Below are 16,892 nucleotides of genomic sequence, written 5' to 3' on the forward strand. Positions count from 1 at the left end.
AAACATAGCATAACAAAACACAACAAAACATAGCCTAGCTTAACAAAATACAACAAAACATAGCATAGCATAACAAAACATAGCATAACAAAACATGGCATAGCATAACAAAGCATAGCATAGCAAAACATAGCATAGCATAACAAAACATAGCATAACAAAACACAGCATAGCATAACAAATCAAAGCATAGGATAGCAAAACATAGCATAGCATAACAAAACACAGGGTAGCAAAACAAAACATAGCATACAGCATCACTCAGCACCACCACATCATCACTCAGGGGCACCTCAACATCACTATGCGCTACCACAGCATCACTGAACGCCACAGCATCACTCGTTCGCCATCACAACATCACTCAGCGCCACCACAGCATCAATCTGTGCAACCATTCAACAACACCTGGTTCAAATATGTTCTCTCAATGTTTCAAGCTTTTTTACAATTGTAACAAAAAGATGTTAATATTTCACTTTTCTTGGATTTTCGTCAAAATAAAATACACTGAACATAATCTTCACAAAAGTTATTTACAAAAGTTTAAGCTATCGCCATTATAAATTACAATAACTTTTATTTAAGTATTAATTATTTAAAAAAATAAAAGCCATTGTTATTTGTAATATCAATACATGTAAGTCACGTAAATACAACACATATTGCATTACAAATGCTATAGGTGTCACATTTGCGAAAGTTATAACTATTGGCATTGTAAAGGACAAAGCTATTAATTTTGCTATTTTCAAAAACAAAACATAAATAAAAAATGTGTCATTTACAATACCAATAGCTCAAACTTTCCCAATGTGAGACCTATTGCATTGCAAATGCTGGTTTAGTGTTTGCTGCTACCACTAATGCTTCCCAACGATTTCTTTTAAATTACCCCTTTCCGATTGGAAATCTTACAATTTAAAAGCACCTGCGGCAAATTTCCTTGTGCACATTGGGAAGGCGTGCAGTCAGGCATAGGGCGATGGGTCACTGACTGTCACCTGTGGGTCAGTTTTTGCTAGCAGCTCTGTCAACCGACCCAAAAAGCCTTATTGTCACCCCTGCCAGGCAACTGTGATGTGGGCAGAGAGGCTCTGAGGTAGTAGTTTCAGCAGCATCGCTAGGCCACCATTGTGTTGACCGTTGCAGACTTTATATTGGCCCAGATGGGACTGGCACAGACATCCACTCCCCTGCTGTGCTGTTAAAGTGAGGCGGGTGTTGAGGGTGCAGCAGCCTAGCTGGGGGCAGGTGAAGTGCACATTGGCCCATCATCACATCATCTCCCCTGGAGCAGCAGCAACTCTGTGCTTTTTTTCACCCCTCCCCTACCAGGACATCGCCCTGAGGCTATAGTTGGCTGGGGGGGGAGCAGATAAGTTAAAGGGGCTTGCTGAGGGCCTATTGTTGGCACCTCCACTCCAGTATCTTTCAGGCCTTGGGGGAGGGGGCGGCAATATGACTGTCACTCGCTCACATAATCACTGCCCTTGGGCTGAGTTCAAGCTGTACAAAACTACAATAAAGAACATAACTTTCTGTTCGCTTATGTTTTAAGCTTCTGCAAAGGCTGGAACATAATAATGAAAGAGTATTCTTTATACATTAATAAAAAGTCCATATTCCTTCTTTACATGGCTTTTCTACCTTTGTTTAGTTTTAACTAGCAGTCACGAATCATTAAAGAAGCTTTAGACAACATTTTAAACTGGTTGCACCCCACATATACTGTTTAAAGTACATATTGATCAGAGGAGAAAGAAAGCACCAGCTTTAGGTGATTTTTTTCATTTTCGTACTGGGCAGGACAGTAAAATACCGATAATGCCAGTTAAAAAAACGGCCTGGTGGCAAACACAGCCAAATCAGGAGTAGTAGCCCTTGGGCCACTTTATTTCATCTAGCTCAACCAGTCAAAATGCAGTGCGTCTAGTTTTCACCAATGTTTCTGGTGCTGTGAGCTTTAAAATACACGAGTTATCAAACATGTATCTAACAATGAGCCCAATGAGAGAAGCCAAATGCTGTTTCACGAACAGGTGTGATCCGGAAACGTGGGCCACTTTTAGAGGGGTTCATGGGCCGAATTGTGAGCCCATTCCGACCCTGCTTGTGCATCCTGCTTTGAGGTAGCAACGATATCACCCCCCATAACTTGAATTGCGGCTTTCTACAGTTATTATTTAAAGCACATGGCGCAGTTTAAAATTTGTTAATGTAGAGCCATTTTCACCGTTTACAGGCCTTCAGGGTGAAGACTTGTAACTTTTAAAACATAAGCTAAGATCTCTTCCTAGGAAACAACCTTCCACAAAATAACACTAGCAACAATGCTTGCATTTCACTTTTGTTACTTTGCTTCCAATAAGGCTGCCCGCATTTGCTGATGTTCTCTGATCAGTAACTAATGCTCAAGATATTTACAACAGTATTGTTGCTTTCAACACTTCTGTTTTTTTTAAAGCTCTTGCCGCCTTTATTTAAAGGTATTAGACCGGATTTTCCATCTAGGTTAGTTTTACATTTGTTAATGTAGAGATTTACTTAAAGTATTAAAGGGTTACAATAAGGCCGAAAAACATTGTAGAGTGCATTTGATTTTAGCTCACCAAACTAATACTTACATTAAAAAAAGCGTATTATTAATCACTCAGGCTAAAGCTATTGTTTGTTACTTTGGTTGTTGGGAGAGTATGTGATTTTCCCAGAATCACAGGATGTTGACCTGACGCTGGCACTGGAACCTGGTTTCCCACTTGCTATGTCAGCAGGTTTGTCTGTAACACCATCTCCACCCTGGTTTAATAGAAGCTTAATAAAGGTTGCCCCAGAGCGAGGCCTATGCAAAAACACACCAGGAAGCCAGGAAGGATCATCTTACTTCACCCCTCCCCAGCCCTCCATGATCTCAGGGCGATGGCCTTGCAGGGGAGGGGGTCAAGAAAAACACAGAGCTGCTGCGGCTTCAGTGGGGGCTGAGGTGGGAATGACCCATGGCCAGAAAATCCTGGGAAGGGGCGCCAAAAATGATTGTCGCACTGGGCACTACCAGGGCTAAAGCCGGCCCTGGTTACTACCCTTGCAATGCCAAAAGAGTCAGTACTAGTCCTTCTCCAAGCTAGCTGTCAGTAAATACCAACTTCTGAACACTACACCTTAAAAATCAAGCACTGAGGTAGCTCTCCAAATATAAGGTCATTTGAAAAAGCTGTCTTGACCACCCGGCAAATGGAGAGGACTTAACGAATGACACTTTTTTTTAAGTAAGTATGACACTTCAAAAACGCATGTCACAGGGCTGTGACGAATCTACTGTAGAAGAGAGGGCAAAGAGAAAGTGTCATAGAGGACATAGAGTGGCAGTAAATATAGGCAAACCAGGGCAAGGCCGCATGGAGACAGGCGTACAGAGGAGGAAAATGGGTGCGCCGAGGAGTTAGTGAAAATAAACGTTTGTGGAACAAAGGGAAGCAATTATGGTAGCGCCCAAACTGAGGGCTAGAGGGTTAAAGATTCGGAGGGAGACAGAGATATTGGGGGGGGGGGAGGCAAGGGAATTCATTCCCCTACCTTTGATTACAAAGAAAACAACTTTTGCAATCTCACTATTCCAGAGGTCATTTTGTGGAGTAATATGAATTGTGCAAACATGCGAGCTGAGTAAATATTGTAGCAAGAAACCAACCCATGAGCATTTAATATTTGCTCGTATATGAAACCAACGAGGCGTATATCTTAATAAGGGGAGGGGGTGTGTGAGTGTATATATGTGTGTTTGTGTATATATATATATATTTTTTCTTCTTTTTAGTAAGTCAGTGCCCAAACTACTCAATTACACAATACACAATTTTTCTCTCTCTATGTGTATCTATCTATATATATTTTTTTTTTGAGAGAGATATATTTTGTATTACTAGCATCATAACAGTATGTTTGGCATTGACTTACTAAAATGTGGAGAAGCGTACAGTCAAGTACACAAAATCGTAGGTTTACACTGATACAAATTACACAAGTCGAGTTGTGCACGTGAAGTGCAGTGTTTTCAAAAGTGTGCTTTGCGACATTCCTAACAAAAAGATAAAGATCTGCTTCAGCAAGAGGGTGGGTGTTGCCCAGGATCCTACATAGAGGTGCCTGTTGCCTACAAAGCCTGGATCATTTCTCGCCTCCTACATGCATTATTTTTATGATTTTTCAGTGATTCCAAGTTTTCCATCCATGCTATAAAGCATAGACAGCATAGCAGGCGGAACATGGAATTGTTTAGGAAAGGGTTTTGTGGTGGTAGGGCCTTAGGCCCACATGCTGGAGTAAAGGACGACACCGGACACCAGTTAGATATTATAACTATAGCCACGAGCACGTGCGCTCGGCCCCTTTTATTAGCAGCGTCACCTGACCCAGTGACGTCTGTGGTGGGTGGGTGATCAGTGTAGTACAGGGCTAGAACAACTAGACTGTGTCCTTTGCAGAACACTACATCCCTCCCAAAGTTCAGGGAAAAGAAAACAAAATGTCCAATCTGCAAGAAAATAGAATAATACCAAATTACATCCCCAACAGGTTTTCTTCAGACTATCGGCTGGGAGAATGTTGAAGATAGTTCCTGGATTACAAAGTCCGTCAGATGAGCTTCACCTCAGCGGTGTACTTCAGATCATCCTTGTCTTGCTGCGCTTATGTACATTGTTCAACACTTGGGGTTGTCTGGAGCAGAATAGGGTTTGACCCTTGAGGGGTCTCGCAGGTGTTCCTAGTCCAGTGGATGACAACGCTTGTTGGTTGATGGAGATGACTGCGGCACGAGAGGTCTTTCTTTGGATTTGCTGATCTTGACGCTTTCACACCTCCTGCCGGCCAAGTAACTTCCGACTTGCCTGTCTAGCCGGACTCCTCTCTCACTGGAGCCTTGAAGATTGGCCTCTCCTGCTTGGACGGATGTATGTCGTTACAACGCATACTTTTACTCCGCATACCATTACAACGCGGTATTTACAACGCATACCGCTACAACGCATAGCGCTTTGGGGTGCTGGATAGTGGTAAGTATAATTTACTATTCTAACTCCAGTCCCCGTGGACCCTAGGGAAGGTGTTGGATAGTAAATTAAACTTACCTCTTATCCTAGAGCGCCCCCCAGCGCAATGCGTTGTAACGGTATGCATTGTAATGCCTGCGTTGTAGTGGTAGTGCGGAGTAAAAATTGCGTTGTAACAGGTGCATACCGCTTGGACTCTTCTCTCACTAGAGACGCTGGGAGGACCCTCTTGCTGGGCACGATGGGACCGGGTGGACCGTGCGGGGCTTCGCATGAGCCGCGCAAAGGCGTCGCTGAGGAACTGCCAACTGACTCACCGCCAAGTCTTTCATGATGTCCTCGGGGGTGTTGATGTCATCCGCCAGGATGTTCTTGCCGTTGAGACATGGGTTCAGTGTCTTCGCCAGACCGTTTCTCGGTGCCAGGTGTTTACCTGGGGCCTTCATGCTTCCTGTTGCCTGTCGTGGAGCTGCTGCTGCTGCACCTCTCCCATCCGGATTCCTCTCTCAAAGGACATGCGGCCGAGGTCCTTGTCCCCTGGACTGCCACTAGATCGCGTGGGCTGTGCGGGTCGCTGCGGAACTTCGGACATGGCCACAGTCGAGTCTTGTGTAGTCCACAAGGGTTGATTGTCTAGTGCTTCAGGTTCACGGGGCACCCATGCGGTTCTTCGGTGGTTGGTCTCCTCAGGTGCGAGTTGTCGGGATTACTGGGATCCACACGGATGTTGCAGTGTTCTTCGGACAGCACCGATGTTCGTGTGTGCTGACTGTTGCAATGCTCCTTGGACAGCACCGATGTTCCTGTGTGCTGACTTTTGTTCTCTCTCTTCTTCTGTGGAGTGATGTGGTGTTACTCCATTCTTCCTCTTCATTCTCTTCCTCGACGAGGTCAAGTCTTCTTTCTTGCTTGCTCGTGCTAACCAGGCTTCTCCATGTAGCGGGCCCTCTACATGTCGTCCCCGTGGTCTTGTCCATGTGGTAGGACACTGTCTTCCCCTTTCTTGTTGACTAGACCTGTCGTCGTATCTTCCTGGTACTTGATCACTTCTGTTGTCTTCAATCAGGATACCCTTCTTTGGTCAATTCCATCATGACCCTCCTGTCTCGTCGAGTTCCTTGGGCTCTACTGTTCCTCCTTCCTTTTCTTTCTGGCGTCGCGCCCTTCCTTTCCATGTTCCTTCTTGCGACGTGGTCTGGTCCTCTTGCTGTCGTTGGCCTTCCCGACCAGTCTTCCCCAGGCGGCGTGCACTCCACCTGTTTCTTTCTAGTCTGGGCATAGCTCTCCGGCATGGTGTTCTTCCCTTCACTGACTGGACCGTTTGTCGCGATCTTCTCTGTTGTTGCTTTTCTTTCCTTGGCGACCAGACTGGGTGGTCGGCTTTCAGCTTGGGCATTGTGAGAAGTTGGCCCGATATGCAACGTTCCCTATTCTAGCGACCGCTATGTATCGTTCCAACGACCCTTATGGTGTTTGGTTGTAAGTCAACCTATAGACCAGCTATCCTAGTAGCGTGGATACGAGCAGTCTAAGGCTAAAGACTCGAGAGGGCGTGTTAAGCCAGCTGTTTACCACACATGTACCCCTTGAACACCCAGTGAAAGGACACCACACAAGTGTTATGAAAATAAACAGTATATTTATTAAGAATCACAACAGCCCTGTACTCTTTATGAGGACAGGGTACTTAGCACAAACCAAATCTCTTTAGTAAATACTTCAAGTGCACAGTTTAAAACAAGTGTCCGGGGACACGGAAAGGTTAAGGCAAGTCGGAAGCGAGGGACTCGGGACCCTAGAGTAAGGAGGCTATGCAGGCACCGAAATGCCGAATTACCTAGCCACGAGGGCTGCGGCTGCACAAGTCTTACAGGCGTCGGGGTCTTCGCTGACGAGCCAGGAGCCGGAAGAAAAGGAGTTGCTGGCCGGCGACCAGTGCTGAATAGTTCGTAGGGATCCAAGCCTGGATCGGAGATTGATGAAACCTGAAAGCAGAGGGGACCAAGTTCGTACTACTAGCCAGTAGTCAGAGGGTACCAGGAAGGCACCGGTTGGCCGTCACCTCGACCAGGTGAGTGGGCGACGCTAGGCTCTGCAGTCTCTCGGACCAGGAGGCGTTGTCGGCGACCACGGTGGAGGTGCGAGCTGTCCCACGACGGATGTCGCTGTCGGCGTCTGGAGTGGACCAGGAGGGTCCGGGGTGCTTCTCGAAAAGATGGAAGCAAGGGCCAGTCTGGAGCAACCAGACCGGCAGTGTTGATTCTCGGATGTCGTCACAGAAGGACACGAGCCAACGGCTAGTGACCAGACAACGTGCTGAGCAGCGAGCAGAAGGGCCCCACGCAGATCGTGGAGATGCTGGGAGACTGCACTTCGGTGCTGGAGCGGCTCAGGGTCGGGGCTTCTCGGACCCCCAGAGCACTCACCAGAGAGTTACCTCGATGGTCGTGCTGGTTTTTAAGAGCGTGCAGGTTCTGATGATGGCCGGTCCCTCGAGGTCTCGTCGCACCCACAGATCACAGCTGAGCTGATGACGTGGGTAGAGGTCAGAGGTGCCAGGGAAGCCGGTTCTCGTCGAGCTGGGCCGTCGGATTCCTTGAGGAAGGACTTACAGCAAACCGCAGAGTTCTTAGATGGTGCCCGCTGATGCAGGGTGACTACTCCTTAGCCACAAGGGAGAAATCTTGAGAAGAGTCTTGAAGGTCCTTTCGTAGAAAGTAGTTCTTGATTCAAAGATGATCTAATTTGGAAGGGTCCCCGCTCCGGCCTTTATCCTAAAGAAAGGGGTGGGTACATGACTAGGTCCTGCCCTAAGGGTGGGACCAGGAAGGGGGGTAGTTACGCCCCTCTCCCCCTGCCGGGCTTTCCCCAGGCCAGGGCTGTCGCCCCTGGAACTGGTTCTAACCGGCAGATGCGTAGTGAGCACCGGGGTGCCACTCCGCAGTCACCTTCTCGCCAAAGCCCTACCTACCCAGAATACACAAACCCTGTCTGGGACGGTGCGAACACCGCCCTCGACAGGAAACCCTTTGTCCAAGCGCTCCTCGCTGGAAGGACTCCCAGCAGCAGGAGGTCAGACTCGTGTCTGTGGTGGCAGCATCCATTTTGTGGAGCTGAGGCTTCAGTTAACTTTAACCGGGGTTCACAGTTACGTGCATGTCATGTCCCTCTAGAAGGGTGGAATGCTAACCTCATCGCCAGAATTGGTGAGAGGGCAGCACCCCGATTCGTATGACACCTTACTCGACATGCCTTGATAACGCGACACCGGAGTTACCGATATGGTACGCGTTATCATGGAACAGCCATTGGGTCTTGATTCCGCAAGCTGCAACCGGGCTCGGCTCGGGCCGGAACCTAGCTCACACGAGCCCACGCACTCTGCCTTCAGGATTGTTAAGGCCTGCCATAGGAGTGACTGATAGGAACTCGGGTGTCCATTGTATGGTTAGATATAGAGCTACTATACCTAAAGCAAAGGGTGATTACACGACTTCGCCCCAGCTGTCATGCAGCCAGTTGTGTCAGATTTAGGAGGCCAGCCAGGGGTGGCATAATACATGCTTCAGCCCCTGGCGGCCCTGGGTACACCTATGCCCTGAGTTACAGGGTCTGATAAGGTGGCCCAGTACCAATTGGAAATGTACCTAAGGTACATGGAATCCATTTTAAAGAGAGAGCAGTAGGCCTGGGGTCCTGTTTGGCAGGGTCCCAGGTCGACTATGTCCAAAACCAGCTAAAACACAGGGCAAAAAGTTGGGGGCAACCATAGTCAGGATGTACCTTCCTACACAACCCCCCCCCCCAAACGAAAGGAGATAAGGCTATCCTTGCCCAGGTAAGCCTCTATTACCTAAGTGGCCATATAAGGAAGGACCAGCTCTGGCTTGGTTTCCCCCTGTGTCATGGTCCACTAGGCAACCCCTCACCCTAAGGGTATCTGAGGGTCTCCACCATAGGGAATCTCTGTCTCTGGTGTGTCTTGGGAAAGAAGAAGGCTGATGCTGGGATGGAGTACTGAAGTGAGGCTCCTCTACCTTTGGGCTCATCTTCCTCCAATCACCATTCATCATACGTGCCTTTCTTTCTTTAGCTGAGATGCACTGAGCTCTCAGGGTCAGCCTCTGGCTACCTAAAGCTGGAGGCTGAGTCCCTCTGTTTGGCTTACTGGAGGGACAGGTCAGGTCTGGGGTTTTTAGGCCCCATGTTTGGCTGTGCCCAACAGTGTCCAGCTGTGGGAGTTCCCTAACTACTTTTAAGGGGGATCCCTCAGGAGTCTGTTCTATTTTCACTTGGCTAGGTTTACCAGCTTCAGTGATCCTAATCTGCTGATTAAGGGGTTCTTTTGGACAGGGGGCCCTTTGGGGTCCACCACTGGCCTCCCTGTCCTCTTCAGCCCTGGGCTGACTGAGGCAGGGTAGAGAGGTGCAGGTTACCTGCTCCAGACTGGGTCCCACCTGGGAAGGGTCCACTGCCATCAGGGGCTCTGCCAGGCTAGGCCTGACTACCTCTGGGGCAGTTCCTTCAACAGGGGTAGAGTCAGTTCCCTGAGGAGGCTGGCTCTCACCTAGTGTCTGGGAGGGGGAAGACTCTTCTTCCTCCTCAATGCTCTCTGTTTGAGTGGAGTGATCCATTGTTTCAGGCTTCACAACCTCACTATCTGTTTGAGTAGAGGCTGAGACCATTTCAACCTTGCCAACCTTTTCAGGAGGGCACTCAGTCTGTTTTTGGGCTGTGACTGTCCCAGCCCTCCTATCCTGTTCTGGAAAGTCTGTCTGAGCCTGGGCAGTGGCTACCACGGCCCTTCCAACCTTTTCAGGGAGGAATGGTGCTTGGACTGGGGCTGTAGCTATTACTGCCCCACTAACCTGTCTGGATAGGCCTATCATTCTGGAATGAGTTTCTTGCTCCACCTCAGCCCATGCTGAGAGTTCCAGGTCATTCCCCAGTAAGCAATCTACAGGTAGGTTATCTGTCACTGCCACTCTCATGGGCCCTGTGACATTACCCCAGCTGAGCTTGACTACTGCCATGGGATGCCTTCTCTTCATTCCATGAATGTCCGTCACCTGATAAGTAAAACCAGGGGTCAGTTGAGCAGAGGGGACCAGATGGTCACTCACCATGGTGAGGCTGGCCCCTGTGTCTCTGAATGCCTCAACTTTCTGACCATTCACTAAAACTTCTTGTCTATACTTGCCCAAAATGTGGGGTCCAGTAGTGAAGTTGGCAAACCCCATGCCAGTCTCACAGACAAGAGTGTGGTCAGGGAACCTGGCTAAGCCATAGTCCTCCTGATTGCCCAAAGTAATGCCCACTACATTCCTGGGGGTACTCCCACCACCTGGGGGATTACCACTAGTGGTAACAGGAGGTCTGGGAGTGTTACTTGGGGGTATGTCTTCCTTATTGCTATTTTTAGGGCACTTGGCATCACTTTTGTAATGGCCCACCTGTTTACAGGTATGGCAATAAGGTTTCTTCTGTTCTGAAGGAGTGTTCTGGGACCCACCACCCTTGTTGGAGTTTTGGGGCCCTTGGGAAGTCTTCTCTGTGGATTTATCCCCACCCTTCTCTTGAGGCTTGGTTGATTCCTTTTTCTGGTCACCACCCTGGTTTTTAGGCCTAACCCTGGTTCTGACCCATTTGTCTGCCCTCTTACCCAATTCCTGTGGAGAGGTCAGATCAGAGTCTACCAGGTGCTGATGTAATAACTGGTTCTGACAATTATTTAAGATTTGCTCCCTCATAATTAGATTATACAATCCTTTAAAATCAGTAACCTTACTACCCAGTAGCCAGCCTTTAAAAGCCTTAGTGGCACAATCAACAAAGTCAGACCAATCTTGAGACTGCGTTTTCGGGGTGTCCCTGAACAGCACCCTGTACTGCTCAGTGGTTAGGCCAAACCCTTCAACGAGTGTATTTTTCAAGACTTGGTAATCGTTAGCGTCCTCCACCCTTGTGGTGAGGAGCTTGTCTCTTCCTTTTCCTTCAAAGGAGAGCCACAAGATAGCTGCCCACTGACTCTGGGGAACACCCTGCACAGTGCAGGCCCTCTCCAAAGCAGTTATCCATTTGTGGATGTCGTCCCCTTGTTTAAAGGGGGGCACTATCTTACCAAGGTGTTTCGTATCGAAACTCTTTTCCCTATTGCTAGGTACATTGCTGCCACCAGTGGGGACTGCCCCACTTAACTGTTGCTCTCTAGCAAAGGCAAGCCTCTCTTTGGCCAGGGCAAGTTCTTCCCTTTCAATCCTCAGATTAGCTGCCCTTTCCTTAGCTTCGTACACTCTCCTCTGAGGGGACGTCATCCCTCTTTGAGAAGAGTTGCGAGAGCCATTGGTTCGAAGGGATCTGTTAGAGCCTCTTGATAGAGACCTAACTCGTCCATTCCCAATGTTAAGCGCACCTGACAGTAGCGCCGGGGGTCCCCCAGTACCACTATCATGTCTGCTTAAGTTGGACCGTGTCAGTCTGACGACTTCTACCTGTCCCTTATCTGCCTCGTCCCCAGAGAGATCCTCATCCTCATCCTCCTCGTCATCTTCGTTCTCAGTTGCGAGGTGAATGAGGTCAGGATCGTCCCGGGTTCCCTCGAGGGGAGGCATGCCTCCTTCTGGATTAGAAGGGCTAAGAAGCTTCTCAGCCTTTCTGGCATCATAAGTCTCTAGGAGACCAATCAGAAAGGAGGTGGTGGGGTTAGCCCCTTGCTTAATCTTCCTAGAGGTACATACTTGTCGTAACTCATGGAAGTTAAGCGCAGTATATCTTGACGGGATGACCTGTGGAGGGTCAACTGACACAAGGGGAGACTCAGAGTTTCCACCTTTGTCCGACATACTGGTTCTAGTGTGGTGTAAGTGATGCACCTACCTACACTATGTGTTTACCTACTTTTCCCTTGCTAAGAGCTGTAGCCAAGGTGTGCTAAGCCTTGAGGAGCTACAACAGCTGGTTCAGTAGAACTCAGAGTATTCTAAGCTTTAGTTATATGTACTAACAGTACTTGTGCGATCTTTCAACAAGATATTCTTAGGATACGTGTGGTAAAACAACAGCAAGCTCAAATCCCACCGCTGCCACCAATGTGAGAAGTTGGCCCGATATGCAACGTTCGCTATTCTAGCGACCGGACTTCGCCCCAGCTGTCATGCAGCCAGTTGTGTCAGATTTAGGAGGCCAGCCAGGGGTGGCATAATACATGCTTCAGCCCCTGGCGGCCCTGGGTACACCTATGCCCTGAGTTACAGGGTCTGATAAGGTGGCCCAGTACCAATTGGAAATGTACCTAAGGTACATGGAATCCATTTTAAAGAGAGAGCAGTAGGCCTGGGGTCCTGTTTGGCAGGGTCCCAGGTCGACTATGTCCAAAACCAGCTAAAACACAGGGCAAAAAGTTGGGGGCAACCATAGTCAGGATGTACCTTCCTATGCCATGCGTGCTGACGATGGCGTTCTGGTTGCTGCGAGATGTCGCTGTCTTTCTTGGGGACCTTTGTGCGCTGTCCCGTGGCGTTGGCGTGTCGCTGTGCAGCGTCACTCTGGCGCTCCTGATTCCTGGCGCTGTGCTGCGCGGTCCTGTCGTGCGGGTGTAGAGTTCTTGCGCCATGTGGCGCGTTAAGCGCGCTTACTGTTCAGGGTTCTTGGACGCATGTTGCGAGTCGTTGGGTACTTGCTGCTTTGGCTGTCGTCAGGCACTTGCTGCTTCGGCTGTCGTCAGGCACTTGCTGCTTTGGCTGTCGTCAGGTACTTGCTGCTTTGGACCGTTGGCGGGAGTAGTTGATGCTGCGGTGAACACCTGTGCCCACAAGGCGTCGCTGCTCTCTCCGTCGTCTGATCTCGGCAGTCGTTTCCCTGGACGTTCTTCCAGTGCTTGGATGCTTAGTGATGCGTTCGTGCCTCTTCCCACATCGCGCTGGACGTGGCAGCCGCCGACTACTTGCTGGTGTGTGTGGGTGTCACCTGCGCTGTTGCGCACTTACTGGATCTCTCTTGCACTTGGTCACTGTCGGTATCGTGACTCCACTATCAACGTTGCTGTGTGTGTTGGTGGCAGGTTTTATTATGCTGAACATTTTCCTTTGGTTCGTCCAAGGCTTGTTCTGGTTCTGTGAGATCCTTCTTCTGCCTGCAATTGCTGCCTTCGGCCACTAGATGGCAGTAGACACCGCTTTGGCAGCAGCCTGCCTTGTCCGGAGACCTTCCTCCCTGGTTGTCTTCCTGCTCTATTGTCCCTGACACTCTCCGGCTGCACGGGGGCTGGAGCTGCTGCTGATCCAGGGCAGCGGGGGTAAGACCTCCCCTCTTCCCTCGGTGAGTGTTTGTTGCTATTCCCTTTTGTTTCTGGGAGGCAGGAGGGCCTATGCATGAGAGTGAGGCAGTGCTTCGTTTCTGTGCACGGGGGAAATGCTCTGTGTCCTGCCGGGTTCACCGGCGCATTCTGTTTTCTCCTGTTTGGGGGCGTTCTGGCGGACAGTGCCTTTATGCACACGGGATAGTTTATTTCGGCGGCGCTGGCCGCTTACAGGTGCTTCATTTCTCTGCCAGGGAGCCCAGGATGTGGGGGCATGCTCTCGTTGCCGGCGGCCGTCCGGCCTTCACTTTGCACACGCAGCCCACCCCCGCAGCTCCTCATTGCACATGCTGCGCGGGGTGGGGAGAAGTCGACATTGCCCTCGGAGCCTGCTAGCTTTGTCCAGAGCCGTCCCGCTGCCCTCCGGGCGCTCGGGAGAGGGGCTGGATGATCACTGTAGTGTTGTGTGTCACTATGCGGGGTGAGCACCCGCTTGTGGGACCGTGAAGGGTGTAGCCTAGGCGCTTTCACGCGGGTGGGCTCCGCTGCAGTGTGTCTCCGCCCGCAGCTCTTCCCCACGCTGCGGGCGCTTCTTTCTACAGTTCATTCACCCCCTCCCCGCCGCAGCCTCGGTCACTCGCTGCGCGGCGGGGGACATGGGCACTTCAGGCAGGCCGCGGGTGGGCTCCGCTTTGACTATTAGGCACCTGGCAGCTCCCCTCACGCTGCGGGCGCTCTTCTGCAGTCTTTCGCCCTTCTGCCGCACGTCACCCACGCGGCGGGGACAGGGGACACCTCGGGCAGGCCGCGGGTAGGCTCCGCTGGTCCTGCTTATGCCTTCTCATAGTTCATGGCGGGCACTTCGCCCTGGCTCACCTTCGGCCGGCGGGCCTGTTGCTCTGTCGCGGTCATGGCGGGTGGGCTCCGCCCGGCCGGTGTGCTTCTCCGGTGGGGGTCTCTGCTTCGCGGCCGTCGCAGGTGGGCACTGGGCGGTCCGCTCCACTCTCTCCTCACGCTGGGGGACTCACGCTGGGCTTGGAGGTGCGGGGTGAGCTCCCGGTCACCTCCTCCTGGACATCTAGGCCCCGGGGCACGGCACACGCCCCTCAGGCCTCTCGGCGGCCAGCGCTGCTGGAGGGGGGTGCCTTTGGAGCAGGCAGCACTCTCTCCTCCTTTTCCCCCACGATGTTTTTCTTGAGCTGGCACGCGTGGGCATCGCGTTACCGCCTCGTCGCCAATGTGGTGGTAGGGCCTTAGGCCCACATGCTGGAGTAAAGGACGACACCGGACACCAGTTAGATAGTATAACTATAGCCACGAGCACGTGCGCTCGGCCCCTTTTATTAGCAGCGTCACCTGACCCAGTGACGTCTGTGGTGGGTGGGTGATCAGTGTAGTACAGGGCTAGAACAACTAGACTGTGTCCTTTGCAGAACACTACAGGTTTAAAGGTCAAAAAATGGAATGGAATTCCTATAAACGACCCTTCGCTTGGGTAAGTAACGCCATAGGCTGGCAGTTAAAGTCTCTGTACATTTTAACCTTTATGAATGTGCAATCCTACAAGTTTAGAAAGTGCACACGTTCTATTGGCTGAAATATGTCATTTGTGAACAAGTAATAATCTCAGCTTTGACATAATTCATGTGAAGTGTGGGTCAGGAAACCAGTGCCATTTGCCCAATATATAGTTCGTTGCTATTGCTTTGCCGAGTTTTCCCTTGTAATCTGCGCTTCGAAATAGTGACTCAGAGAAAGTGAAAGTCATCTGCCATAATAAACTTGTACATCTCAAAATAGCACTACAGAATACTCACCGGTCTGAGGACTCGCACCACCTCCTTGAGGACCCCCTCCACGTTCCGCACCGAACACAGCACCAGCGTGCAGACCACAGCATCCGTGGAGCCGCTGGCCACCGCCGACAAGTCCTCCCCAGACGCCACGAGGAAGCGCGTGAACCGAACGTGGTCATTTTCTGCAACACTCTTGCCCAGGAAGCGCTCGAAATCTGGGTTCGGATCCGTGCACGTGACTCGGCATCCTGGCGGGAAAAACTGGAAATTTGTTCCCGTTCCGCTTCCGACCTCCAAAATGTTGAGCTTCCCCCCGGGGCCGGCGAAGTCTAGCATGTTGCTGAAAAGAGTCTTCTTGAAGGAATGCATCTTCCGGTTGTAGACGTGGCTAAATGTGGCCAACACGTACGGAAACATCTTATTGGCTAGTGGCTGCCATACTCCTAAGAGAGCCAAGAGGTGCACTGGCAGGGTCAGCAGCATGATGCCACCCTGGAGGGTGGCTATGAGAAGGCCCATGTTCGGAGCCGAGGGCGCCGCCGCCTCTGAGGTCTGAGCTCTCGAGCTGATGCGTGTCTGAGCTGCGCTGGGCGCTTTGCACTGGCGCGTGACCGGCGTGCCCATTTACGACCAGCTCGCGCCCAATGCCACCGCCGGGATCACGAATGCTTTGTATACTTTATCTGTTCGGTTTCAATGTCTCCTTCACCAAGGTTCCTGCCTGTGTGGGCGGAAAAAAACAGCATTCGCTGGTCTGAAAATTGAGAGAAGCGATCTTCATCCCGAGTACAGTAAATTGCTCCCTCCCTCTTGTTCTGGTGACAGAGTCACACAAAGAGGGCAGAATGAGTCAGCAATATCGTCATCGTATATAATGACAATGATAGTAAGTCAGTGACCTAACGAAATTCGAGGGGGGGCCTGCAAAGAGCGCGGAGCCCCCTCCCTACTCTCACCGCGCCCCGGACCCAGGAAAGAGCTCTCAGCCGCCACCCGTACACAGCGCGTGAGGGGGGCCCCTGGAGACCCCCCCCCCCCCCCTTCCCACCCCGCGGAGGCTGCCGGGGCTGCTGTTACACCAGTATCAGTGATGGAATGCTTCAGCGGCTCGCTCAACCAACCGCTGTTCTAGCTACCTCTTAAGAATAAAAGGCTAAGTTCACCCCCCCCCCCCCCCCAGCATTCAAGGCGCTGAATTTATTAGGTTGTCTTAATATAGGGTGACCAAACGTCCCGGATTTCCCCGGACAGCCCCTGTTTTCAGAAGACTGCCCCAGTGTCTGGACACTTTTCTTAATTTTAGGTAAATGTCCCGGTTTTTGGGACAAAGGTTATGTCATTCTGCAAAGCAGAATTGAAAGCTCCATTTACTGAAAAGTGACAGTAATTTATCTGTTTCTGCCAGGCAGCACAGGAACAGCTGCGGACACCCAGCAGAGGGGAGGGAGGGTGGGTAACATTTTATGTTAGTAGTAGACAGGGCTTAATGATGCAGGTTTACACAACTGGGAGAAGGGTCTAAGTACAGCACGCATAACATGCAAATGAACCCCATCCTAGAGACTACCCCTTAAGATGAGCCACGTCACGCACTAGTCCCCGTACTCACACCATATTCAAATTAAGGAGCATATGGCCACTGTAAGGAGGTCTGTTGCAGCAACCCTAATTGGGTTGAACATAAGGGTACTACACCCAAGACACACAAATCCCAGACACTCCAGAAGAGATGGGTACTAGACCCAGGATAGT

General features: G+C 50.6%; 1 protein-coding gene across 1 annotated transcript in view; it reads right to left on the reverse strand.

The window, feature by feature from the left end:
- Positions 1-15,966, reverse strand: part of LOC147749122 (thiol S-methyltransferase TMT1A-like) — an 88,092-nt gene extending 72,126 nt beyond the window's left edge. The window contains exon 1 of the mRNA XM_086966378.1: positions 15,162-15,966. Coding sequence (XP_086822504.1) covers positions 15,162-15,764 — 603 coding nt within the window. The 5' untranslated portion in view covers positions 15,765-15,966. The remainder of the gene's footprint in view (positions 1-15,161) is intronic.
- Between the last annotated feature and the right edge of the window lie 926 nt (positions 15,967-16,892).

The sequence above is a fragment of the Lissotriton vulgaris genome, chromosome 1_1 (assembly GCF_964263255.1).
Source record: "Lissotriton vulgaris chromosome 1_1, aLisVul1.2, whole genome shotgun sequence".
In the NCBI taxonomy this organism is placed as follows: domain Eukaryota; kingdom Metazoa; phylum Chordata; class Amphibia; order Caudata; family Salamandridae; genus Lissotriton; species Lissotriton vulgaris.